This window comes from Carcharodon carcharias, chromosome 18 (genome assembly GCF_017639515.1).
Source record: "Carcharodon carcharias isolate sCarCar2 chromosome 18, sCarCar2.pri, whole genome shotgun sequence".
In the NCBI taxonomy this organism is placed as follows: domain Eukaryota; kingdom Metazoa; phylum Chordata; class Chondrichthyes; order Lamniformes; family Lamnidae; genus Carcharodon; species Carcharodon carcharias.
The window spans coordinates 95418396-95444367 of record NC_054484.1 but is presented as its reverse complement, the minus strand read 5'-3'; the positions used below and the strand labels follow the sequence as shown (position 1 = coordinate 95444367).

The window sequence follows — 25972 nt, the reverse complement described above, 5'->3', positions numbered from 1 at the left end:
TTTTCCTGGACTCGAACTCAAGTTCTGTCGAAGGGTCATGAGGACTCGAAACGTCAACTCTTTTCTTCTCCGCCGATGCTGCCAGACCTGCTGAGTTTTTCCAGGTAATTCTGTTTTTGTTTTGGATTTCCAGCATCCGCAGTTTTTTTGTTTTTATCTACAGTTACTCCTATCCTGTTCCCACATCAGGTGCTGCATCTCCCCCTCTTCCCATTAATCAGTCCTTGCTGACTTCTGCCAGTTAACTAATGACGAGCAAATTTAAAATCTTAGTCATCAAGTCATCCCACCTTATCTCTGCAACTTCCTGCAGTTTCCGATCACCTCCCATTAATCTTCAGATTTATTTGCATTCCCACTCTCTTCTTCCCCAGTACTGGTACCACCTCCAATAGTCTTGGTTGCTTTCTCAAACTCTTCTATTTGTGCCTTGATATAAGGAAATTCTCTTAAAACCCATCTTTTGGCCAGCCATCCTAATCTGTCAGCATCAGTTCCTCCGTTTGTGAAATGCCTCATGATATCTGTCAATAAATGTATTACCAAGTATAGTGCGCACAGTGTGCTCAACTAATCAAAGATTATCACTACCCACCTAGGTCTTCTACTCTGGAATCCCCTCCTCCTTTAAAATCCACCTATGAATAAGCATTTAGTTCTTTCCCAACATCATCTTTGGCTTAACATCTGTTTCTGACTGGTTACACTGAAGCTCCCTGGAATGCTTCTCAATGTTAAAGGTGTGATGCAAATGCAAGTTGTTATACATCCCACAGGACAATTTTAAAAGATTTTATTTTGTTATCTTTTACCTTACACAGGTTATATACACAAAATCAGCATGGACTTACCATATCTTCTCTCCCACCCCAACCCCAGTGTATATAGATGAATATAGGTATTTGAAATGGGGGAAAAAAAACTAAGGCGGAAAAATCTCCAGTTTTTTCCCACCTATTTAAAGGAAGTATTAATTGTGAATTAAATTCCAGTCTAATATATAGCCCACTATTGAAATGATTAGAAGCCTTACTGTTAGCCTTTTCTCACAATCTACTATTGCACCTTTAAAAGTCTGCTTGCATCCGACACTTCCAATAGTAGTTAAGCTGAGATGAAAATTGCAGATGTACAAAATAAACCCTGTTTACATCACTATGTTAAAAAGATAAATGCATTGCACACCAGAAAAAAAGAAAGTGATTTTCTGGGCTCAGCACTGAGCCTGCGCTGGTTGTCTTCTGCAATTACTGTTCACAGATGAGAGTTTCAACTGCAACACGGCTTTCAAAATGGCGAATTGTGAAACATTTCTTTACATCTCGCTTTTGAATACCTGGAGAAGAAAATAAATTGATAATTTTTATCTTCAGAATGTGGTGTATAGCAATAGAAGCAATAAGCTGAACAAAAAGTAAGTTATTTTAATTCATTTATATTGAAACTGAAGCTCATTCAGCATGCCTTGCAATGTAAGGGTATGGGTTTACATGTCTAGTTTCTACAGCTTATAATTTCTTATTGTTTTCTTCTCTTTTCCCTGCTCAAGGTCCATCTGGTCATACATCATGGAACACAGCACAAAAGGGTGAAGTTAACTCTTCAGAAATTAATATTGAACATGGTGATATAAACATAATTAAAAGCCAGCATAAATACTATATATCCTTCAGTCCATAAGATGAGTCTTGGCACCAGCTTAACATCTGGTCATTTTCCAAATGTATGAGGATGTATTAGAGAGCTCTAATCATATTCCAACCACAACCGTGATGTCCAACGTTGTTGACAGTCCTCATCTCAAAGGTAAATTGGCGTGGTTGAACCCACTGTTTGGTTTCCATTAAACCTTACCAGTGGAGCCCATTTCCAAAGCTGCATGCTCAAGCTGAACATAAGGGTAGGACAGCTTGGCATCCCATTTAGCCTCGGACAGGGTTTGAAACCCATCAAGGTTGCCTTTCTGCCGATGATTTATTACCCACCCCTAAAATGCTCATCACCTCCAGGCACACCTTCTCCAATGTTGACTGAATTCCTTAATTATAATTTTCTTTTAAAATTCATTCAAGGGGTTTGGGCATCACTGGCTAGGCAGCATTTATTGCCCACCCCTAATTAAGGTGTTAGTGAGCAGTCCATATGGTGCAGGTACACCCAGAGTGCTGCTAGGAAGGGATTCCAGGATTTTGACCCAGGAACAGCGAATCAGTTCCAAGTCAGGGTGGTATATGGCTTGGAGGGGAACTTCCAGGTGGTGATGATCTGCTACTCTTGTCCTTCTAGTTGATAGAACTCAGGGATATAGAAGGTGTTGTCGAAGGAGCCATGGTGAATTGTTGCAGTGCATCCTGTAGATGGTGCACACAGCTGCCAATCAAGCGGGGATGCAAATCAAGCAGGCTAAGTCCTGGATGATGTCAAGCTTCAAATGTTGTTGGAGCTGGAATCATCCAGACAATTGGAGAGTATTCCATTGCACTTCTGATGTGAGCCTTGTAAATGGTGGACAGGCTTTGGGGAGTCAGCTGGTGAGTTACTCACCTCAGAATTCCCAGCCTCTGACCTGCTCTTGTAGCCACAGTATTTATATGCCTAGTGCAATTTAGTTTCTGATTAATGGTAACCACCGCCCCCCCCCCTCCAAAAAAGATGTTGAGAGGGAGAGGGTTCTGCAATGGTAATGCCATTGAATATTATGGGGAGATGATTTAAGTTTCTCTTGTTGGAGACGGTCATTGCCACACCTGTGGCTTCATTTTGTGCTTAAATTATCTTCACTTCATCTTTAATGACAAGAATACACAAAGGCGATGTTATATTTTTAAGCAATAGTTTTGCAGTTACACCAATACAAAACCTTTCTAAATTAATCAATCCAACCTAAATTCTCACTAAGTGCTTTATTAAGGCTAATACAAACATTTGTTCACTTTTTCCTTCACCCATCTCACCTTCAGACTGCTGGCAGCTCTGCTGTACCTCACCCAAATGGCTGATCCATACACAAACCTAGATATGGAGGGTCAGTCAATCTAGAAAGGCATCACACTTGACCTGTCCTCACTGGTCATTCACTTTGCAATTCAAAAAGGTCTCCTACAATCAGCACAAATTTTGAATGACTTCAATCTCCTTCCTAGTCAGAAGCACCGATGCTAATTTATAGCATTCGCAACTATTGATAATCAGTTTAGGAATAACACACCAGGAATCAAACACACGGTTCCTGATCTGACATAAATAGCATGGTACATTTTTCCATTAAATCCAAGTATTGGATAGAGCAGGTATATTCATATTCAGCCAGCAAGTAGTCAGGAAGCAGATCTATCAAAATGTAAACTGAATGTTCATTTTTGACACTAATATTGAGCAAAGTTAAAATAATAGGCAGTATTCTGGAACCCCAGGCATGGATACAATTTTAAGATTTCACTAAAGAATATTTAACTGCTGAAAGATAAAATTGAATCACAGTATGTACAAAGAATTACCTATTCCAAGCTCTCTACGTTGAAGCTTGAAGGCCTCTTTCCCACGGCAAAGACGAGCGATAAAGAATCCAAGCTCATCCACATTTTCAATGTACTCAGTAACCACCATCTCTTCATGAATCAGGTAAGACTGAGGCAAGTAGGTACCAGCCTGTTCAATAATTAAATACTTGTTTAATTCATAAAAACAAAAGGCAGTCTCAAAATATTTTACACTTCCTCACCATCCAGTTATAGTGATTAAATTCCAGTCTAACAACCCTCAAGAGAAGAAGAAATTTCTCCTTATCTATATTTTAAATGGGAGACCCCTTATGTTTAAACTGCATCCCCTAGTTCTAGACCCGTACAAGGGGAAAGCATGTTCCCTCAGGGTCTTGTATTTCATTAAGATCATCTCTCATTTCTCTAGTATAGGCCCAACCTGTTCAATCTTTCCTCAAAACCCATTCATCCTAGGAATCGACCTACTTAACCTTCTCTGAACTGCTTCCAATGCAATTGTATCCCTCCTGAAGGAAGGAGGCCAAAACTGTGCACAGTTTTCCAGATGTAGTCTCATTAGTTTCCTGTACAGCTGTAGCAACATTTCCCTACATTTATACTCCATTCCCCATGCAATAAAGGCCAACATTCCATTTGCCTTCCCAATCACTGCTATACCTGCAAGCTAACTCTGATTCCTGCACATGTACAAGGACATCCAGATACCTCTGTACCACTGATTTCTACAGAGTCTCTCTATTTAAATATATTGCTTTTCTATTCTTCCTGCCAAAGTGAGCAACCTCACACTTCCTCACATTATACTCCATCTGCCAAATTTTTATCTACTCCCTTAACCTATCTATATTTCTTTGCAGACTCAGGTCCCCTTCACAACTTGTTTTCCTACCTATCCTTGTGTCATCAGCAAATTTAGCTACCATATGTTTGGTTTCTTCATTCAAGTCGTTAATATAGATTGCAAATAGTTGAGGTACTCCATTAGTTTGCCAATCCAAAGTGATCCATTTATTCTCTACTCTCTGCTTCCTGTTAGCTAATAAATCCTCTATCCATGCTAACGTGTTACCCCCAACACCATGAGCTCTTACGTGATAACCTTTGATGTGGAACCTTATCAAATGCATTTGGGAATCCAAATACACATCTACTGGTTCCCCTTTATCCACCTTGCTTGTTGCATCCTCAAAAAATTCTAATAAACTTGTCAAACACAAATTCTCTTTCATACAATCAAGCAGAGTCAACATGGTTTTTATTATTTTCTAAATGTCCTATTATCTTAATAATGGATTCAAGCATTTTCCCAATTATAGACATTAGGCTAACTGACATATAGTTTCCTGCTTTCTGTCTCCCTCCTCCCTTGAATAGAGATATTATATTTGAGGCTTTCCACTTTACTGAGACCCTTCCAGAATCCAGGGAATTTTGAAAGATTACAACCAATGCATGCGCCATCTCTGCAGCCACTTCTTTTAAGATCATCAGGTTCAGGGGCCTTCTCAGCCTTTAGTCCCAATAATTTTCCCAGCACCTTCGTGAGATTGCCGCCTGGAATAGAGTGTCCAGATAACTTTGCCCCTCCCTGATGCAACAGAGTGTGAAAAGCTCGGACTCCAGCTCATCATTGCTAAACCAGAAGTCCTGGAGTTGCAGACACTTACTGCAGATGTGGTTGCCATGGATGTGTCCACCAGGTCCCACATGCTACAACTGCAACACATCACATGCCTGCCCCACCAGCCATAGGTTTATTCAACAATTGGTCTTCAAATATTTTTGATTTCCTAGCTCCTAATGTGAATGAATACCATTGCTTAGGGAGCAAAAAGAGAAAAAATACTCTTACCTTCTTTCCTGTTATATCATGCTTTGATTTTCTTAGAATGCAGATGGTCTGCTCTGAATGTAGACTCACCTCACGCTTTAAACTCTTGCCATTGTCTCACACTTTTTCTCAGGCTCATCTTTAAACTCTCCCTCAGACTTGCTTTTTAAACTCTTGCTGCTATCTCACTGCTCCCTCTTAGGCTCACTCTTTAAACTCTTGCTGCTGTTTCTTGACCTACAGGTCACATCACGCAAGTTGTGGTAGTGTTTAGCTCACTCAATCTTTTGAGCAATGAGTTTTTGGGTAAACAAAACCCAATGGAATTTAGAAATATCAGCCCTGTTTTTGTATGTGTCCTATGACCTTCAATTATCAAAGTTCTAGGACTTTCTATAGGCAACAACAATTTTGTATAGGCAATTTTTAAACCACATTGGAATCAGAAATATGTGTATTCCAATTGTGTTTTGAAGAGGTGGTGAAGAAATAAGACAGATGGAAGAAAGCAAATCTCATTTAGATCATAAAAAAGACAGCATAGTAAGGGGCCTGCAGCCCATTGTGCCCATACTACAGCTAAGTCTTCAAATGCAGTTGTCTCCTATTATTCCATTTTTAAAGCATTTTTCTAATTGTTTTTGCTTTTCAAGTGCTTTAAATACAGGAAAATCTTTATTATCCAGAATGCTCAAGGAATGGCTGGCGTTAGTTAATAGGGAGCTACATTACTCCAGACACAACACAAGGTGCTCCTCTGTTCGGGTGGTTGAGGGAGAGGGGAGGCAGCGGTGCAGTCAAAGGCCCCAGCACAGCAGGACACAGTAAAACCCCACCAGAACTGAAGACCAAGCTCACACCACAGCCTTCAGACCAGCTTCAAGAACAAAGCAGTTCACTGACAGTTGCTCAGAGTGGTATATCTTTGTTCAGGCACAATTACCAAAACTGACCCAATAATTTAATAATTTCAATGTAAAGCCCAAGAACAACTTCTGTAGATTTACAATCCACAATTATTACTACTTTTGAAAAGAATGCATTATCTGAACATAAAGTGACTGGCTTTTAAAAATTGTCAGAAGTTCCAGTTACTAGAGAATTCCAGTTGGGAGAATGCCAGATAACATTACTGTACTTTCTATGGCGCATTCTCTGTCCAAATAACCCCTTCTTGTGAAGCATTCAATATTCTAATAACCTCTAATGAGTGTTTTAATTCTTTAATTCCCCTGCATTCTTCTGGTAATAATCCTCACTGTCTGCATCACTGGCTCCTTTAGTACCAATTTACCAATGAAAACAAAAATTTATTTACCATGTAACATGTGGTAAGGTATTGATTGATTAGCCTAGTAGTGAACAGGGACATCTTGCATCCCCACAGAACAGCTGGTTTCAGAAGCAATATTTTAAAATTGCTACCAAACCAGCATGGTACAAGACCATCAAGGTGAGTCTGCTCCAACCATTAGAAAAAAATTTATCGTGTTTTACTGTCCAGATAGTTCATAACCAAAACAAAGTGGCTCTTCTCTACCCTGAAAACTGTACAATTGGGAAAAAGTTCAATGCAAGCAGTCAAATGCCAATCTACAGAACTTCTAGAAATGAAGGGCGAGATTCTTTAGGACCCAAACTAACTCCCAAAGCAGTATTTCCTGTTTAAAAACCCTGTACTCAGATCTGGCTCTTCCTCCATAGAAATTAAAAATTGCACTATACATCCAATGTCCAATTCCATATTTATCTCAAGGAAGTTTGCACAAACAATCCATTTAGCTGATATTATGAACGACATGCCTTAAACAGTAACACATCCTTGGAATCTAAAGAGATATCCTAAATAAAATACGAACATATGAACTAGAAGCAAGAGACCACTCAGCCCTTCAAGCCTCATCCATCATTCAATAAGATCATGGCTGATCTAATTTCAACCTCAACTCCACATCTAAACAAAATCTAAACAGATTTATTTACAAAAACATTTTAGAAGAATTTGCTAGTCATTATGTGTAATATTTACTATATGTACAGGAGTTGGATTTCATAATCAGATGATACCAACCCACCAACCTGCTCGACCACAATCCACCTTGCACAGGACTGTTCTTTTTACTGCAAGGCAAAACTCCCTTCTCCCAAGTTAGTTTCTCTTTTTTTTTGGGGGGGGTGCGGTTTGGGGGTGGAGGACGTATTACCTAATTCCTACTTTACTTAACCTTATCTTGCTCTTCTCTACTCCTGGGCTTTGGTCTTAACTTAGATTTCTCAAAATTACTCTTCTGTTTTTGGTATAAAATTTTTATTTTTAATTATCAAAGTTCGCAAAACATCATAACATTAGGGGCATAGCAGAAGACCCACAGACTGGAACTGAGGAGGGTGGAGATAAGGAGCAGGCAAGCTCAATAATTATTATACAGGTCCATCAATAGGAATTAGAGAAAAATAAACCATGAGAGAGCAAGTCAATCTATATATTTGCTCACTGAAATTATTAACTCTTCTATTAATGGAAATGTACTCAATACACTAATATTGAGACCATGAATTAGGAGATACACTTATACCTTTTGTTGAATCTGGAAATTGAATAGTTCAACAGCTGCCAGCTCTATAATCTCACTAAAGTTTCCTCCACTTGGCCCAACAGCAAGAAATTAGAGCTATGGAGGTTTCAATCAGCATCCACAAATATACTTCTGTAGTCAATGAATATCATATCCTCCCTTATCTTGTTCCCCTTCAAGTTTGACAACGGACCAACTATGGTGTAAACTATTGCTATCATAGTCAAGGTTGTTCTGGACCATTTTAAGCAGGGGTCATATTCAAGAATTACCTAGTGGAGTGCCACACCATCTACCAGGAGAATCAAGAATTTAGATACATTTTCCAAACATCACACCCTCTTCAGATTCTAAATGACCTGAACTACATAAAGAGTTCTCATTAACAAATTTGTTTAGACCCAGAAAGTGAGTATGTTGTAATTTTGAGCTTTACATACCTTGATGTTGATTAGCAATTCAAGCAAGTTCTGTGGTGGCATGACAATAGTTGTATTTAATGGAATCATGTAGCATTTGTTCAAACTGAGGTCCAGGTATGCTGTCAGGCCCTAGGAAAGAAATTTATTTTAAAGCACTCAAGCCAAATTCACCTGGTTTCCTAATTTGCAAACCATGATAGATTCAGAAGACAAGTTGATTGAAAAACAAGTTTCTTTAAACTAGTTGTCCGTAAAAATAGTTTGTGGAATAAGCTAAAACTCAAGTTTATACAAAAAGCACATCAATACAGTAATTTATACATACCCTGTGGAAATCATGAACAATATCTGCTGGATCGCCATCAGCAAATTCAGGTACAAGAACATTGATCAGTTCAACTCCATCATCCTTCAGGATCCGAAGGTTTTCTTCAATCGATTGGTATGGAGCTACTTGTGGATCAGCTTCAATATCTGAGACAAGGTAGTCTTTAGGATCACTATACTTGAGGCCACAAAAGAAAACTTCACCTTCCTGGAAGAAATTACCATGAGAAACTTAATGTTAAAAGTTTCATCATAATCTTGTTAAAACTAGCTTTGGGCTTGATTATTTTTGCCAAAAAAATGTGACATGATCCAGGAAGCAAATTTCAAGAGAACTTTTAATGAAATTCAAAGCAGTCAAACTATCTCTGGATGAGTATTACAGCAGGACAAACAGCCAATAGTAGAACTATAGCAAGTATAGTTCCTATTTCAGGGTTCTCTTTTATGCCAAAAAGTGTACTGATCAAAGTCAGAAATTAACTGACATAGCGGAGATGCCTGCAGAGACCAAAACGGAAATAGCAAGTTGCATTTGGAATTCATTCAGCAGCCAAGAATATGATCAAGCCAAATGAAAATAAATCTCAAGTTTCCAATAACTTACAGCAAGTCCTTGCTTAACTTTGCTGTGTTACTAGAAAGTACAACTTAAATGAAGTCATGTTGTGCAAATCAGATTTTCCCATTTTAACTAATTTAACAGCTGTAGTTAGGTCCCATAGGACCTCTCATCAGAAAAAATCAAAACATTATACCCTTTAAGTTGAAGCACTTTACAATGCTAAATTCCTATATTTGTAAATGAAATATATTAATTTTATTTTAAAAGTTAAGAGAAATGCCCTGACTCCCTCACCAAGGCTCACGAGATGAGTGGCAAGAGGCAGGAAGAGCAGCTTTCAATCGGCTTTCAATCACTTTCAGGCAGTGCGGTCCAGATCAATAACTTCAAAAAATGCTTCATGTCACTTCTGGTTTTCTAACCAATCACTCAAATCTGTTTCCTCTAGTTACCAACCTTTCTGCCATGGGGAACAGTTTCTTCTTTATGTACTCTTATCAAACCACACATTGTTAACAATTATTAATACTCTTCATAACCTTCTTTGCTTTAAGATGAGCAACCCCAGCTTTTCCAATCTCATGATGTAACATATCATTCTAGTAAATCCCTTTGGCATCATATCCAAGGTTAACGTCCTTCCTAAAGTACGATTTTTTTTCATTCTTTCACAGAATTTGGGCGTCACTGGCTAAGCCAGCATTTATTGCCTATCCCCAGTTGTCTGAGGTGGTGGTGAGCCACCACCTCGAACCTCTACAGTCCATGTAATGTAGACACACCTAGTGTTGTTAGGGTGGGTATGATGTGCCCAGAATTGAACATTACTGCTTCAGTCTAAAGGTTTAGCTGATTTAATTTCCTTCATGCATTCCATGTTTCTTAATAAAACCATGGATTACTTTCTTTAAATAAAGCCTTCAACCTGTCATGTGACCTCCAAAGATTTGTGTACATACATTCTCAAGTGTCTATCTCTACACCCATTTGTGTTTAATTTCATTTTTTACCCCCCTTTATTCAGAATGTGGACATCAGTCACCAGGTCCGCATTCATTGCCTTCCCCAATTGTTCTTTAACTGAATGGCTTGCTAGGCCTTTTCAGAGGGCAGTTAAGTGTTAACCACATTGCTGTGAGTCTGGAGTCACATGCAGGCCAGACTTGATAAGGATGGCAGATTTCCTTCCTTGAAGGGCATTAGTAAACCAGATGGGTCTTTATGGCAACCCAGTAATCATGGTCATCATAACTAATAATAGACTTTTATTCCAGATTTATGAACGGAATTTTAAACTCCCTGGATGTCAAGAGTGGGGTTTCAACATTTCTTCAGATCATTAGTCCAGACCTCCTGTAAATTAAAATCAAAGATTCACAAAAACAATGGGCCACCTTTAAAGAGGATATGGTTCAGGTACAGTCAAATTACATTCCCACGAGCAGGAACGATAGGGCAACTAAGGCCAGAGCTGTCTGGATGATGAAAGAGACAACAGGGTAAGATGAAGCAGAAAATGTGTATGACAGATGTCAGGATGATGATGATACAGTGACAACAAGGTTGAATATAGGTCAGAGGAGCGGAAAAAGGAAATACACGGTGGGGGGAGAGGGGAGAAGAGAAGAGAGAGAGAGCGCTAAGGGAATCCAAAAATATAGACTTCTAAAAAGTCATTTGATAAAGCACCACATGACAGGCTCATCAGCGAAGTTAAAGCCCACGTACAGGGCATAGTTTCAGAATTTTCAGATGACAGAAAACTTGGAAGTACTGTGAAGAGGATAATGGTAATCTTCAAAAAGACAGGCAGGCGGGTGGAATGTGGGCAGGGGTGGTGAACAAGTGGCTCTAAGGAGAATAACCCCAGCTTCTCCAGTCAATACCCATAACTGCAATCACTCACCCCCAAAACCATTCCACTAAATCTCTTTAGTGCCTTCTCCAAAGCCTCCACGTAATTTCTAAAGTGTTGTCCCAGAATTGGACACAATACTCCAACTGGGGCCAAACTAATGTTTTGGAGGTTTGGCACAGCTTCCTAATTTTTGTACTTTATGCTCTTATTTATAAAGTCGAGGATCCCATCTGCTTTGTTACAGTATTCTGCGACCTTCAAATATTTTTGCACGACCAGCCCCAGGTTTAACTCTTCTTGCACTCACTTAGCATGTATTGTCTCTCCTCATTTTTCCCACTATGTATCACCTCATCACTTTTCTGCATTGAATTTAATTTGCCATGTATGTGCCCATTTCAGAATTTGTGTTATCCTGAAGTCTATATGTTTTAATCCTAGCTGAGCTTTCTCCTTCCAACAAAAAGATTTAAAGTTGCAAATTGCAGTACAAAGATGGATGCAGGAAGATTAAGCTTTATTGGACACGATAATTTGCAGAATGAAATTTAAATCTAACGAATACCCAGACATCCTTGCATCTCAGAACATCTGCACTCCATTTCTCTCATTTAAATTGAACCATCAAAGCAGTTTAAAAAATGAATTCCATTTGGCATTCTCCTACCTGCAAGATAAAATATCTGTAGAGATATGCACCGCCAACCACCACACCAGACAGCATAAGAGCTAGTCCAAGGCACATGCACCAGCACCAGACACGAGACTGGCGTCGAAATGGAACAACAACATCCTCTGGATCCTATTTTTAAAAAAAAAGAGATGTTAATTTAGGATGACACCAAATACCAACAACACTGCAACTCTGCAGAATTCTGCTCTTTTAGAGAACTTTATATCTAGCCCTCCAAATAAGTTGCCTTTGATCCAAATGCATTAATATCTGACTAGTTGTTTACCCTTTCACATACACACACACATTAATTGTTAATAATCCCAATTAAATACTGGGAAGACAATGAAGCCATTGAAGGGATAAGTGTGGCTAAAGTCAAAGGTCTGAAATTTTGTAACAAGACATTGTGTAATCATAGAACATAGGATTTGTAGTGAATGCAAGTGCTTCTTGGCCACTTCAAATGGCTAGAATTATTAGACTTTAACTGTGTAGAAACATTAGTTTTCCCTTTTTTTTAAAAAGATCCTTCTACCACTATCAAGACTGTGGACCAATGCATTTATATCAAATGACCAAAGTGACCTCAGCAATTCAACATTCAATGCAGTTAGTATAGACTTCATCCTGTATTACATGCACTAACAGATAAAAAATGACCTTGCTAGATTATGACCTTGCTGGATTATGTGCATGCAAAGCAAAGCACAGGACTATGGCAGTGCAAAACTATTTTCCCAGTGTGAGCCCACTTTAACTCAACATCACCTTCGAGGGCAATTAGAAATGGGAAACAAATGCTAGCCTAGCCAGCAACATCCACATCCCATAAACGAATATATAGAAAGAAACTTGAAAATTAACATGAGCCCAGGCACTAGCCAAAGCAAAACAGCAAAGTAAACATTCAGTATATAAGTATATAATTATTAACAGCCACACTTCTAGCTTGTGTCGCTGTTGTGCTGAACTCCCCAGACCCCAGACAGGACCCCAACTAACCGTCAGATCGCCCAAGCCCCTGTAAATAAAAAAAAAGGGGGGGGGGGGTGGGGGGAGTGGCGTGGCCTCTTCGCATCAAACTCTCCAGCCCTGACAGAGGGCCTCAGGAGCACACTACAGTTCTCACCCGGCCCGAATTGGAAAGTCAGGCAAGAAAGGATCGAAAAGATTTTCGGGTAAGACACTAGGAGCAGAGCAGCAATCCGACTCAGACTGCCACCCCACAGAAGTTCAGCCCATGAACTTAGCAACACGCACATTTGAGTTCAATTTTAATGACACCACATATACCCAAACAGATGTGTTGCCATGAGATCCCCTCTACGCCCAGCTGTCGCTATCATCAGTTTCCATGAGAAATGGAACGAGCCCTAACCTCCTACTCGGTGCATATTTCTGATATTTGAATTTGCAGCTGCATGCAAGAATTCCCTTACACATCTTAATGGGCTCTATCCTGCGCTCAAATTCACCTGGGAAATGGCGCAAAGGAACGCCTTTCCCTCTATGTACTAGTTGAGAAATCAGCCAATGGGTTCTCTATATGTCTACAGCAAACCTACCTTCACTGGTCAATATACCCATTGGGATTCCTACAGTTCCATGCACTGCAAGGCCGGCCTTATTGGCAACTTCAAATGGCAAGCAAGCCATTTGCTCACTGTACAAGCTTGATGCCAAAATAGGGCACAAAGCTATCCTGCAGAATAATGGCTACACTGATTTGATCAATGCTGTCTATACATTGCACACTCAAATGGGCCTAACAATGCAACTTTCAGTCCTGAAAACTGTCCAGTCTACTTCAGATTACCCTAGAAGGGCAAGTGTCTCAAATAAGAGCAACAGGTGAAGCCAGCCGTTTCATGTTGCTATTTTCCACCGAATATTCTCCACTGACGGGATGCTGCCATTAAGCCAAAGACTACCACACAAATAAGTAACATAGTATATAAATTTCAGTACTTTCAGTTGACCACAACAACTAACTCAACTAGCCCCTGCTTGCAAAACTCAGAACATGGCGTCCAACATTAGTTGTAATTCCACAATTGAACAATACTTACTAAACAATCCAGATTATGTCAAGAACTACACAAACTACCAATTTAAGATCAATTGGTGCATGTTCCATGGCAACACCTCTACTAGAGTTGACTTGCCAAGCAATCAGCACCCACTTCTCATGCAGTATAAACTGTTGTTCCCTTTACTGTTGCTTTTTTTTTGCAATCTCTCCAGTTGAGTAAGAGGATAAGCTTCAAAGGCATATCTTTTTTCAGCAATGCTCAAGTTCTGTACTACCACGTGACATCAAATATGAAAATCCGCTTTTAAAGTAGTTTGTATTTTATGCACTCATGTAGGTTTCAGCCAAACTCCCCATATTCCATGGGAACAGAAGACTCAGTAAATCCCCTCTCCCTCCCACCCACATTGTAACATCACCCCACCACACACATACCCCTCTTCCCAATTCACCTTTCCCCTCCCCAATCTTGGAGTTAGAACAGCCAGCATGGGGGAGACAATCTGATTGGAGGAGCAGCTCCTCTCAGATTCTGTCTCTCCCGTGTTCTCGGATCTTCTAATCACAACTTTGCAGTCTGTCCCCACTCTCACTAACTGCTAGAGTTGCGATTATTTAAAATGGCAGAATTCCGAAACACCAATGCTGGAAATCCAAACAGTGGAAATTTCTCATCCCTGCTATTGTTTGCAGTCTCTACTCCAAACTCTGTCCCCTAGCTACCAATCCCACTCTCCTCTCTCTGGCAACAGTCCGAGATTACACCAGTCCGTTGGCAACCTTGGTGTCATATTTGACCGAGATGAGCTTCTGACCACACATCCACACCTGGACCAGCACCACATATTTCCATCTCTGTAACATCACCCAATTTCGCCCATCTCAACTCAGAAGAGTCTAGTCTATTCCAATGCACTCCTGGCTGGTCTCCTGCACTCTATCCTCTAAACTGGAGGTCATCCAAAATTCAGCTGCTTGTGCCTTAGCTCGCACCAAATCCTGTTCACCAATTACACCTGTGCTTGCTGATGGCTCCCCGTCAAGCAATGTCTTTGTTTTAAAAGTCCCATCCTCATTTTCCAATCTCTCCTTGGCCTCACCCCTCCCTTTCTCTATAGCTTCCTTTAGCCTATAATGCTGAGAGATACATGTGTTTATGTAATTCTGGCCTTGAGCATCCCAATTTTAATTGTTCTATAATTGGTGACAACACCTTCAATTGCCTGGGACACAAACTCTGAAATTCCCTCCCTACATTCCACTTTCCACATTTAAGGCATTTCTTCAAACCCAACTTTGACCCAAGCTTTTGCTTATCTGACCTGATATCTCCTTACATGACTTGGTTTCATATTTTGTTTTATAATGCTTGTGTGAAGCACTTGCGAAGTATTATTACAATAAAGGCACTATATCAGGTGTTGTGTCAGGTGCAATATATCATTTCAATTTGACCCTCATTTTTTTTTTTGAATGTCACAGCTCTACCATCATTAGTCAACTTCAATCAAGGGTACAATGATGTATCCGAGAACATCCTGAAAGGATAAATTTATTCTGCATTGGAGAATAGTAATGAATCCACAGCAGAAATACTCCAGTTCTCAAAGTAAACACTATCCACCATTTTTTCTTCTTTCTTTTTGAAAGGTCTCACTGCCTCATTTTTTTCATGGTACAGGCAATAAGAAGCACAAACACAGATCTACTTCAGTTCCATCTCAGTGCTTTAGACATTAGAAACATCAAGATTTCAGACTTTGGAATTTCCAATGGGTTCCAATTCCCAACAAGTTGACATTTACTTAACCAATTAATCTCGAATCTGGGCACAGATAAGCTAGATTTAACAATAAATTAATACCAAGTAATACTTCTCTAAATTCAAAGCTGCTCAATTCAAAATTCAGTTTATTCACTGCTCCCAAATACAAAACCAGACTTCAAATAATCCTAAGACTAAACACACAGAACAGATTCCTTCCTAGTGTTTAAAACAATGTAAACTGTGATACCAGTTTGATGCGTATAACATAACACTTATCTCACATGAGAGAGGAAACAAGTATTCATTTGGGTGGTGCAGGTTACATCATAACATTTCAGTAAATTGATGTTGTAAACGTCTCCCTGTTGACGAACGTGCAACTAAAATGAGACTGAAAAGATTTAACAAGAAAATTTTCAAAATCAGTTTTCAATTCAGTTACAATTAACGTTTGTTACAAAAAAAAACAATTTCCACGTCTCACACACTCAGGGGGTAGAATACAGCATAGAAAAATACTGTAACAGCAAAATAAATTTTGGATCATTTAAGTAACCAGAATGTGCACATAAAATACAAAGTTCAGTGGTTACAAAATTCATAAAGATTCTGCTATAATCCCACATTCTTTCATATTCCCTATGAAGAGAATGAGAAGCTGATTTATGTCTAGTGCTGGTGAGTTGGGGAATACTCAAGAGAAACCCAAGAATAAGGTGCTACACTCACTCAAGCTATTTTCAAAGAGAAAGCCTTTTTACTTGATAGCTGCACTTTCGCAATACAGAAAAAGCAGTAGTATAGCTAAAGACTAAATTAATTAAAATAGGCCCTCCACACTCTCAGTGCCGCAGTTTTGCTGTTGTGAAGTAATCTACACTACATTCCAAAAGGCAAGGTTAAATATTTCATTTGAGATCATCTGTCAGAAAGGGAAGAGACCCAATGCAAAATATTAACCTATGTTATTGTCTCTTTCAGCTGCAGAACTTTGATGAGCCCAGATTCCCAGTATTCCGTTTTATCTCTGCAGGCCTTCACTCATCAATGTTAATGTTTGACAATTCCTCAACAAACATAATTCTGGTTCACCAAATCTGCTCCATTCTTAAACTGGTGAGGTCTCATTGATAAAGTAATGAACATTGTTTATGTTCATTGTTGTGCTATACAGATGACATTGCAGAATTAAACATGCTAAGCTTTCTATGGTGCATTAAAAATGGAATTATCATCGAGAACAAAGCTGAATATAGAAAATAGAGGAGTCAGATTAGAGACCAAAATAAACACAGGAAAAAGGGCAGTCAAGAGGAAGGTGAGTGTTTAAGAGCCTTGGAGGCAGAGGGCTGAGGTACTAAATGAGCATTTTGCTTTTTTGCAAGAGAATGGTGCCAAGTGTAGCAGTTAAGGAAGAGGTTGTATCGATACCGGATAGGATAAAAATAGATCAAGAAAACACACTGAAAAAAAGTTAGCAATCCTCAAAGTAGGACAGTCACCTGGTCCAAGATTAGATACATTTTGGGATACTGAAAGAAGCACGGATGGAAATTGCAGAGACTCCAGCCACAAACTTCCAATTCTCAACGGATATGGGGGTGGTGCCAGAGGTTTAGAGGACTGCAAATAGCAAGTCATCACCTGTCAGTGGTGGGAAAACTTTGAAGCAATAAACTGGGTCAAAACGATTTAACTAGAATTTGACAAAGAATGGGTTACTAAATGTAAGTCAGCATAAGTTTTTTTAAAAGGCCAGTCACATTCTTTAATGAAATAAGAGAGCTGATGGGGGTAATGCAGTTGATGTGTATGTAAACTTTCAAAAGGTATTTGACAATGTAACAGTGGATTTATTAGCCAAACTAAAGCCCATGGGATTAAAGTGATGATGTGGATATAGAATTGGTTAAGATACAAAAAGCAGTGATGACCGATTGTTTTTAAGACTAGAGGAAGAACAAAAACAGAATTACCTGGAAAAACTCAGCAGGTCTGGCAGCATCGGCGAGAAGAAAAGAGTTGACGTTTCGAGTCCTCATGACCCTTCAACAGAACTGAGTGAATCTTAGGAAAGGGGTGAAATATAAGCTGGTTTCGGGGGGGGGGGGGGGGGGTAGAAAAGAGAGAGACAGAGAGAGAGAGAGAGGTGGTTTGGTTGTAGGGACAAGCAAGCAATGATAGGAGCGGATAATCAAAAGATGTCACAGAAAAAAACAAAAGAACACAGAGGTGTTGAAGGTAGTGATATTATCTAAACAAATGTGCTAATTAAGAATGGATGGTAGGGCACTCAAGGTACAGCTCTAGTGGGGGTGGGGGGGAGCATATAAGATTTAAAAATAATGGAAATAGGTGGGAAAAGAAAAATCTATATAAATTATTGGAAAAAACAAAAGGAAGGGGGAAGAAACAGAAAGGGGGTGGGGATGGAGGAGGGAGGTCAAGATCTTAAGTTGTTGAATTCAATATTCAGTCCGGAAGGCTGTAAAGTGGCAATTTGGAAGATGAGGTGCTGTTCCTCCAGTTTGCGTTGGGCTTCACTGGAACAATGCAGCAAGCCAAGGACAGACATGTGGGCAAGAGAGCAGGGTGGCAAGCCAGACCTACTGAGTTTTTCCACACTCCACCCTGCTCTCTTGCCCACATGTCTGTCCTTGGCTTGCTGCATTGTTCCAGTGAAGCCCAACGCAAACTGGAGGAACAGCACCTCATCTTCCGACTAGGCATTTTACAGCTTTCCAGACTGAATATTGAATTCAACAACTTTAGATCTTGAACTCCCTCCTCCATCCCCATCCCCTTATATAGATTTTTTTTTCCCACCTATTTCCATTATTTTTAAATCTTTTATGCCCTGCTAGCCTTTCCACCCCACCCCCACTAGAGCTGTACCTTGAGCGCCCTACCATCCATTCTTAATTAGCATATTCGTTTAGATAATTTCACTACCTTCAACACCTCTGTGTTCTTTTGTCTGTGACATCTTTTGATTATCTGCTCCTATTACTGCTTGCTTGTCCCTACAACCACATCACCCCCCCACTTCTCTTCCCCCCACCCCCAACCTTAAACCAGCTTATATTTCACCCCTTTCCAAAGATTCACTCAGTTCTGTTGAAGGGTCACGAGGACTCGAAAAGTCACCTCTTTTCTTCTCCACCGATGCTGCCAAACCTGCTGAGTTTTTCCAGGTAATTCTGTTTTTGTTTTGGATTTCCAGCATCTGCAGTTTTTTTGTTTTTATCTCTTGATATTAGGATGACTATTTTTGATATGTTAAAGAACTGGACTCCTGTATACAGGGCATAATTCGAATTTTACAGATGATATGAAACTCAAATGTCACAAACAATGAGGAGAATAATGACAGACTTCAGAAGAGCAGACAGGCACATGGCAGATGAAACTGAAGTGTGATGCGATCAGTTTGATGGAAGAATGACAGGCAACATTTCCTCTCAACTGCACAGCCAGTGGCAACCTGAAACTACCCATACACACCACTCAAGTCAACCCCTTTAGTCAAGATGTGTACAGCCACAGAAAAAAAAATTAAAGGCCCATGCTCTAAAGAAATTAGACGGGTTCATTGATGAGGATGCAAAAAAAAAAGTAAATTACACAACTTTAACAGGAGTGCAGGATAGAAATATCTGGGTTTTTATTTTTCTTTCATGGGATGGTGGGCTTCACTGTAAGACCAGCATTTGTAGCCTATCCCTAATTGTCCTTGAACTGAGTGACCCAATCAAAGGGCAGTTGATAGTCAACCCCATTGCTATGGGTCTGGAGTCACATGCAGGCCATACCAGGTAAGGATTTCCTTCCCTAAAGGACATTAGTGAAGCAGGTGGGTTTTTGTGTCAATCAATGATAGTTGTCATGGTCACTACTACAGAGATTAACTTTATATTCCAGATTTGTAATTGACTGAATTTAAATTCCACCAGCTGCCACGGTGGGATTTGAACCCACATCCCCAGAGCAAATCCTTACTTGGTCTGGCCTACATGTGACTCCATGGCCACAGCAATGTTGCTGACTATTAACTGCCCTCTGATTTGAACCCACATCCCCAGAGCATTTGGCTGGACCTCTGGATTACTAGTCCAGTGACATTACCACAATGCCACCCATCTCTCCATACTGCATACATTAATCTTATAACGTTAGAGCGCAAGTCGAAAAGGCTGTTAAAAACCAAACTGGAACAACCACAAATATTGTGGCTACAAAAGGCCAGAAGTTGGTTATTCTGCAGCAAGTAACTCTCCTCCAGACTCCTGAAACCCAATAAGGCACATGTCAGTGTGGTGGGATACTCTCCACTTGCCTGGATGAGTGCAGCTCCAAGACTCAAGAAACTCAACATCAACCAAAACAAAGGCTATTTGACTGGCACCATCTCCACCACCTTTAACATTCACTCCTTCAACCATGGCAGCAGTATATTCCATTACAAGATGCACTGCAGCAACTTGCCAAACGTCCTTCAACAGCACCGTACAAATTTACAACATCTACCACTTAGAAGGTGCAAGGTGCCACGACCTGTGTTATAAGTCACATACCATCTAGACTTTGAAATAAATATACCGCCGTTCCTTCACCACTGGGTTACAATCCTGGAACTCCCTCCTTCACAGCACTGGGGAAAGTACCTACACCACATGAACTACAACAGTATGGCTCTCATTCTCAAGGGTATTTGGGTTGGGCAATTAATGCTGGGCTTGCCAGCGACATTCAGGTCTTATGATCGAACAAAGGAAAAATCATAAACGATACTTGGCTTTATTAACAGAGGAAGAGAGTACAAAAGCAAAGACGTTATGCTAAACCTTTAGGCTTTAGCCAGCTGGAGTATTGTGCTCAATCCTGAGCACCAAGGGCAAAGTCTTAGTGAGGCAGAAGAAATTTATGAGAACCGTACTTAAAGAAGCTGGGATTGATCTCTTTAGAACAGCGAAGCTCAAGGAGATTTGATTAGTATTCAAAATCATGAATATTGAGCAAGTAAGGAGAATCAAGCGACATGAGGAGGTTCACTTAACCAAAGGTCTCAGGTTTAAAGGTGATTGGCAAAAAAAGGCACCATGAGGGAACTATTCTTTAAAAACACAGCAAGTTGTGATCTGGAATGCACCAAAAGAAGCAAAATCAACAATAATATTCCAAGAGAAATGGATAAATACTTGAAGAAAAAAGCTGGAGAATTGGCTTAATTATATATCTCTACCAAAGAGCCAGCACAGACAATGAGGCAAATTATCCTACTTAGATGTTCTATTATTCAATGATCATAGATCTTGCTCTTTGCACCTAGAGGAGACGTGGCTTCTGTCAGAAGTTATAAACTGGTGTCATTGCCAGTCGAGATAGTCATTTAAACTATGGACTTTTTCCTTTTGTAAAGAAATTGTGAAATGGGGAAAATCCACCAGTTGCATCATCACTTCCCAGTCACAGGTGGAGGTCTTCAGTTACTGAAAAATACTGTGTACAGACAAAAGAAATAAAGGAATGGGCACAAAGTCAAAGGAGAATTGGGAGAAAATGAACAAACATTTAGTTAAAAAGATAGGATTAGTAAACATGCTTCTGTAAGAAAGAGAAGTAGATTGGTGAACTGAATTCATAGTGGGACAAGGACAATGAATGGGGAAGTAGAGTGCAGAGAAAGCAAAAGTCAGGGAGAGAAGGGACGTATGGCTGGAATCATTTACAGAGGTTAAGTGGACATTGGCTGTGGAAGAATTTAAGGAGGCAGATTTTAAATTTAGAACTATACTAGAGAATTAGGAAACTCATGTAGTCAGTAGGGGTTGGGATAAAAGGCAGGTGAACAGGTGTGCAGGATGGGAAACCATGAATAAAAAAAAACAGGAAGTGGCAAAAACATGCTCAAGGACTTTAGTTCCAGTTAAGTGAGATAGGGAGAAAGTGGGCTATGTTGTAAAGGTGGAAATAAGCACCTTTTTACATCTATGCTCCCTTGCTCTAAACCTCTCAACTGGAAAGTATGTTTCTATCTGCCCTGCATCACTTTAAGGTCCCAAGGCACTTCACAGGGGCATTGTAAACCAGAATGACAGGTATGGTAGGAGATACTAGGCCAGGTAGTCAAAAGCTCAGTCAAAGAGGTAGGAGTGTCTTAAAGGAAGAAAACAAGGTAGAGAAAGTGGGGAGGTGTATGGAGGGTATTCAGAGCTGGTGGCCTTGGAATTAAAGATGCAGCCAACAATGGCTGTTTTTGGATATTTTTAAGGCAGATTCTTGATTGACAAGGGGTTGAAAGGTTATCATGGACAGGCAGGAACATGGGGTTGAAATTACATTCAGATCAGCCATGATCTTATTGAATGGTGGAGCAGGCTCAAGGGGCCGAGTAGCCTACTCTTGCCCCCAATTCATATGTGCGTATGAGATTTTAATGCTAGACCGAAGGTTAATGGACATTTACAGCATTAATCAGAAATTGTACTACAATCTTTTGGGGTGATATTCATTTCATTGTTACCACACTAACTGAACATGAAGAATTTACAGATCAAACTTACAGTACAAGAAAGTCCAACGCAGTACTATGCAACATTGCCCAGATAACATTGCCCATAAGTAACACAGGACTTGGGAATGATGCCAGCCATCAATTATATAGTAGCAGATCTCCCTTGGTGTTGCTGACAAACCTGAGATCACATTACACTGACAGACTTTTAATGGCAAATCTCCTATGGCATGCTTCAACTTGTTGAATAAAACTTAAAACACAGTATCAATGAAGTATGCCAGGGAAAGTAACAGGAGTATGTCACTGACAAAGTGCACATCATACTCAAAGATTTGCTAAAGCAATATATTACATCCCACTCACCAATCCCCCATCCTTGTTGATGCACATTGGTGCCTCGTCACCCAAATGTTTCAAGTGTAAAATTTATGTTCTAGGCTTGAAACCTTATCCACTGCCTGCCAGATGCTTCCATCAGTGTAATGTAATCCAGCCTTTCAACCTTCCAGGGCCAAATTCTGAACTTTTGAGAATCCCCAATTTTAACTGCTTCACCATTGGTGGCTGTGCCAATGCCCTAAGCTTTGGAATTCCATCCCTAAAACTCTCCACCCCTCTAATCTTTTAAGACACTCAATTCCCTTCTGGCCAGGTTTTCAGAGCTTAATGTCAAATTGCGTTCCATAGCACTCCAGTGAAGTGCCGAGATGTTTTATTATGTTAACGGCAATAGAATGAAGCTATTGATTCTGTTCCTCAGACTCCAGCCTGTTGAGCAAACCCCCTTCACCCTATCACTGACAGGCAGTTAAAATCACACCGAGGTCCCATATTCTGGGATTTCCTCTGTTGAAGGTTTAAGACCCTTTTTAAGATAAAATCAGACACAATGCTGACCAAAAAGTTTGTTATTAATGCATATATTAAAAGATTTTCAAAAATTACAACAACCAAACTAAAAGTGGGATAGATGAAAGGTATTTTGTCCTAAACAGCTCATCAGGCCTGTAATTGCATATCAAAGGTGAAGTCCTATTGCATTGCTGGGATGGTGGCAAGAAATATATCACACTTTGGATTATAGTGGCCTCTCTTAATATCAAGGGAGACAGGATGTCTATAGGCATCTCAGGAGAAGGTTTGAGGTTAAACTGTAATCTTGTGGGGGGGGTTACATTATCCTTATTTCCCCAGATCAGAGGAGTTTGAAGGCACCTGGCAAATAAAGAAATGTTTTAAAGTACCCATACACTTTCCAGGTCAAAGGAAATTCTTAAAATAAAACTGATTAAATTTGCATTTCTATTGGGGACAGACCATGTGTGTCACCTTGCCATGAAGATAAACTGTGGGATTCCTTTGTCTGAATATATATCTGCTGTTTTCACAGTCTGGCAACAGTCTTGGAGATGGCCACATGTGTCTGCCAGCAACTGGGAAAGAGCCACAGATTCCAGGAGCGTTTTGGTTTAAAGAATAAGTGCTTACGGGATTATAGCGTTAACGTAATAGTGTTTGTTCTTTTTCTTATGTCAGTAAAGGCTTTTTGCATTTAAAAAATTAAATCTGGTGTGGTATTTTCAGTTGATAACAGAATTCAAATTTCTTTTAAAAGTTAACTTTGACTTGCTGTGCTTTTTCTGAAATCTCTTTGAAGCGCCTTGGGGCCTTTTGTTTGAAAAGTACTACTTCAATATGGATAGAGAAGACTTCGGTAAATATCCGACCTGAAAGTTGTAGTGAGTGCAAAAAGTTTCCCCACGTTAAAAAAAGGAACATTGCTCTATCTTAAAGGGATTTTAAGTTCCAACTCATCCAGTTGGGAAGCATCCCCCACTGCAGCTCCGATTAGTCCGATGCCAGCACAAAATCGGAGTCAGCCGAAGAAAACAGGTTGCAAACCGAGGCCACGATCTGATCCCCAAGTGTGGACTTTCCCTGCATTTTTCCCAATGACGCCTCTGCTTCCGCCAAAGGGAGGAGGGAGAAGGGAAGAGGACTAGTCAACGACAAAGAGGACAGCCCCGGTGCACCGTCAGCCATTTTACAGCCGCAGCCTGCACCATCAAAGCCCTTTCTTTCCACAATCGGAGAACGGGGGGGATTGCCCAAGGCCCATCCCCGGGGCTGGCGGGCAGTTTAAGGCACCCGAGCCACCAAAGGCTGCACCCGAGGCTTATAAAACGGGAAGCAAAAGCCCGACCACCGCCGCCCGGAACAAGCTGCACAAACTCGGTAAAGGTCCGGGACAGCCTGTGGTCGCCGGACAATCCTCCACCAACCCGCAGGCCACGCACCTTCTCGGGGATTATGAGCGCCTCGTTGTTCTCATCCTTCTTGGGCTCCTTCTGACTCAGCGACGAGTTAAAGGAGACTTTCACCATGGCGGCAGCGGAATCACACGGCACAGCAACAACAGCGTGACTGAACCCCCCCCCTACTGCGCTTCGACCGCCTCACTCTAACCCCCTCTAACCCATCCGCGTGACGCAGCACCCAAACACTACATCCGACCGCACTCGGGGAAAAGAGATCGCCCCTCCCCCTTCCCTCGAGGGCGCTCCAAACCTGACGCCCCGCCGCCTGAGGGCATTCCGAACATTTCGTCCCGCCCACTAAGGGCATTCCGAACATGTCGTCCCGCCGGCTGAGGGCAATCCGAACATGTAGCCCCGCCCATTGAGGGCATTCCGAACATGTCGTCCCGCCCACTGAGGGCGTTCCGAAGCTGTGGCCCCGTCCCCTGTAAACGCTCCGAACTTGTCCACCTCCTCCCAACGATTTGCAGCTAAATAGCGCTTTTGACTTAATAAAATTTTCTATGTCGTTTCACAGGAGAGTTAAAAAGCGAAATTTGACACCAAGGGTCACAAGGCAGCTGACCAAAAGGCTGGTAAAATAAATAAGTTTTAAGAAGTGGCCAAAAGAAGGTCGAGGCTTCTTTGCGATCTTCCGGGGATCCAATGCAGTGTCTTTAACATTGGAGTTTTACAGAGCATAATGAGGGACGGATATCTGGAGAGGTAACTAAAAGATCGGGCAAAGAATCGGTTAAGAAGAGTTTTAAAGGAGGTGGAGAAATCTGAGGGGCTGGAATTCCAGAGACAGCTAAAGCCAGGGAAGCCAAAGATGGGATGAAAAAGAATCTATATCAGGGTTTCAACAAAGGATAGTGGTGGAGATGGTCAACATTTGTGCCCTTATTACAAGAGGATTTGAGTGCAGGAGTAAAGATAGCTTACTGCCTTGGTGAGACCATACCTGGTGTAATGTGCGCAGTTTTGGTCTCCTTAACTAAGGAAAAGATATACTTGCCATAAAGGGAGTGCATGAAGGTTCACCAGAATAATTCCTGGGGTGGAAGGTTTGTCCTATGAGGAAATATTAAATAGACTGAAGAACATAAGAAATGGGAGCAGGATTAGGCCATTTGGCCCCTCAAGCCTGCCCTGCCATTCAATAAGATCATGGCTGATCTGCCCTAGGCCTCAACTAGGAGTCAGCTCCTCATAGCCCTCAATTCCCTGATATTTCAAAAATCTATCTAGTTCCTCTTTAAATACTTTCAGTGATCTAGCCTCCACAACTCTCTGGGGTAGAGAATTCCAAGTATTCATTATCCTCTGAGAGAAGAAATTCCTTCGATCTCACTCTTAAATGAGTGTCCCCTTATTCTGTAACTATGTCCTCTAGTTCGAGACTCTCCCACTAGTGGAAACATCTTCCCAACATCTACCCTATCGAGCCCCCTCAGAATCTTGTACGTTTCAATAAGATCACCTCTCATTTGTATAAACTCTAATGTTTATAAACTTAACTGTTTAGCTGTTATTGAAAAGTCAACCCCTTCATCCCAGGAATCAGCTTAGTGAATCTCTTTTGATCTGCCTCCAATGC

At 40.7% G+C, this 25972-nt stretch overlaps 1 protein-coding gene across 1 annotated transcript; it reads right to left on the bottom strand.

The window, feature by feature from the left end:
* Positions 1-778: 778 nt before the first annotated feature.
* On the bottom strand, positions 779-24556 carry itm2bb (integral membrane protein 2Bb). The gene is made up of 6 exons (XM_041210969.1): positions 24373-24556; positions 11750-11884; positions 8658-8867; positions 8351-8461; positions 3498-3648; positions 779-1336 (listed from the first exon to the last, which is right to left on the bottom strand). The coding sequence occupies exons 1-6, from the start codon at positions 24457-24459 to the stop codon at positions 1248-1250; spliced, it is 783 nt and encodes a 260-aa protein (XP_041066903.1). The 5' UTR covers positions 24460-24556; the 3' UTR covers positions 779-1247.
* Between the last annotated feature and the right edge of the window lie 1416 nt (positions 24557-25972).

Bases quoted from the DNA above. Each gene is read 5' to 3' on its own strand.
- itm2bb (XM_041210969.1), bottom strand. From the start codon at position 24,459: ATGGTGAAAGTCTCCTTTAACTCGTCGCTGAGTCAGAAGGAGCCCAAG. The intron at 11,885-24,372 runs GTGCGTGGCCTG...TTTTAAAAATAG, and splicing joins CGCTCATAATCCCCGAGAAG to GATCCAGAGGATGTTGTTGT. The intron at 8,868-11,749 runs GTAGGAGAATGC...AATTTCTTCCAG, and splicing joins ACAGATATTTTATCTTGCAG to GAAGGTGAAGTTTTCTTTTG.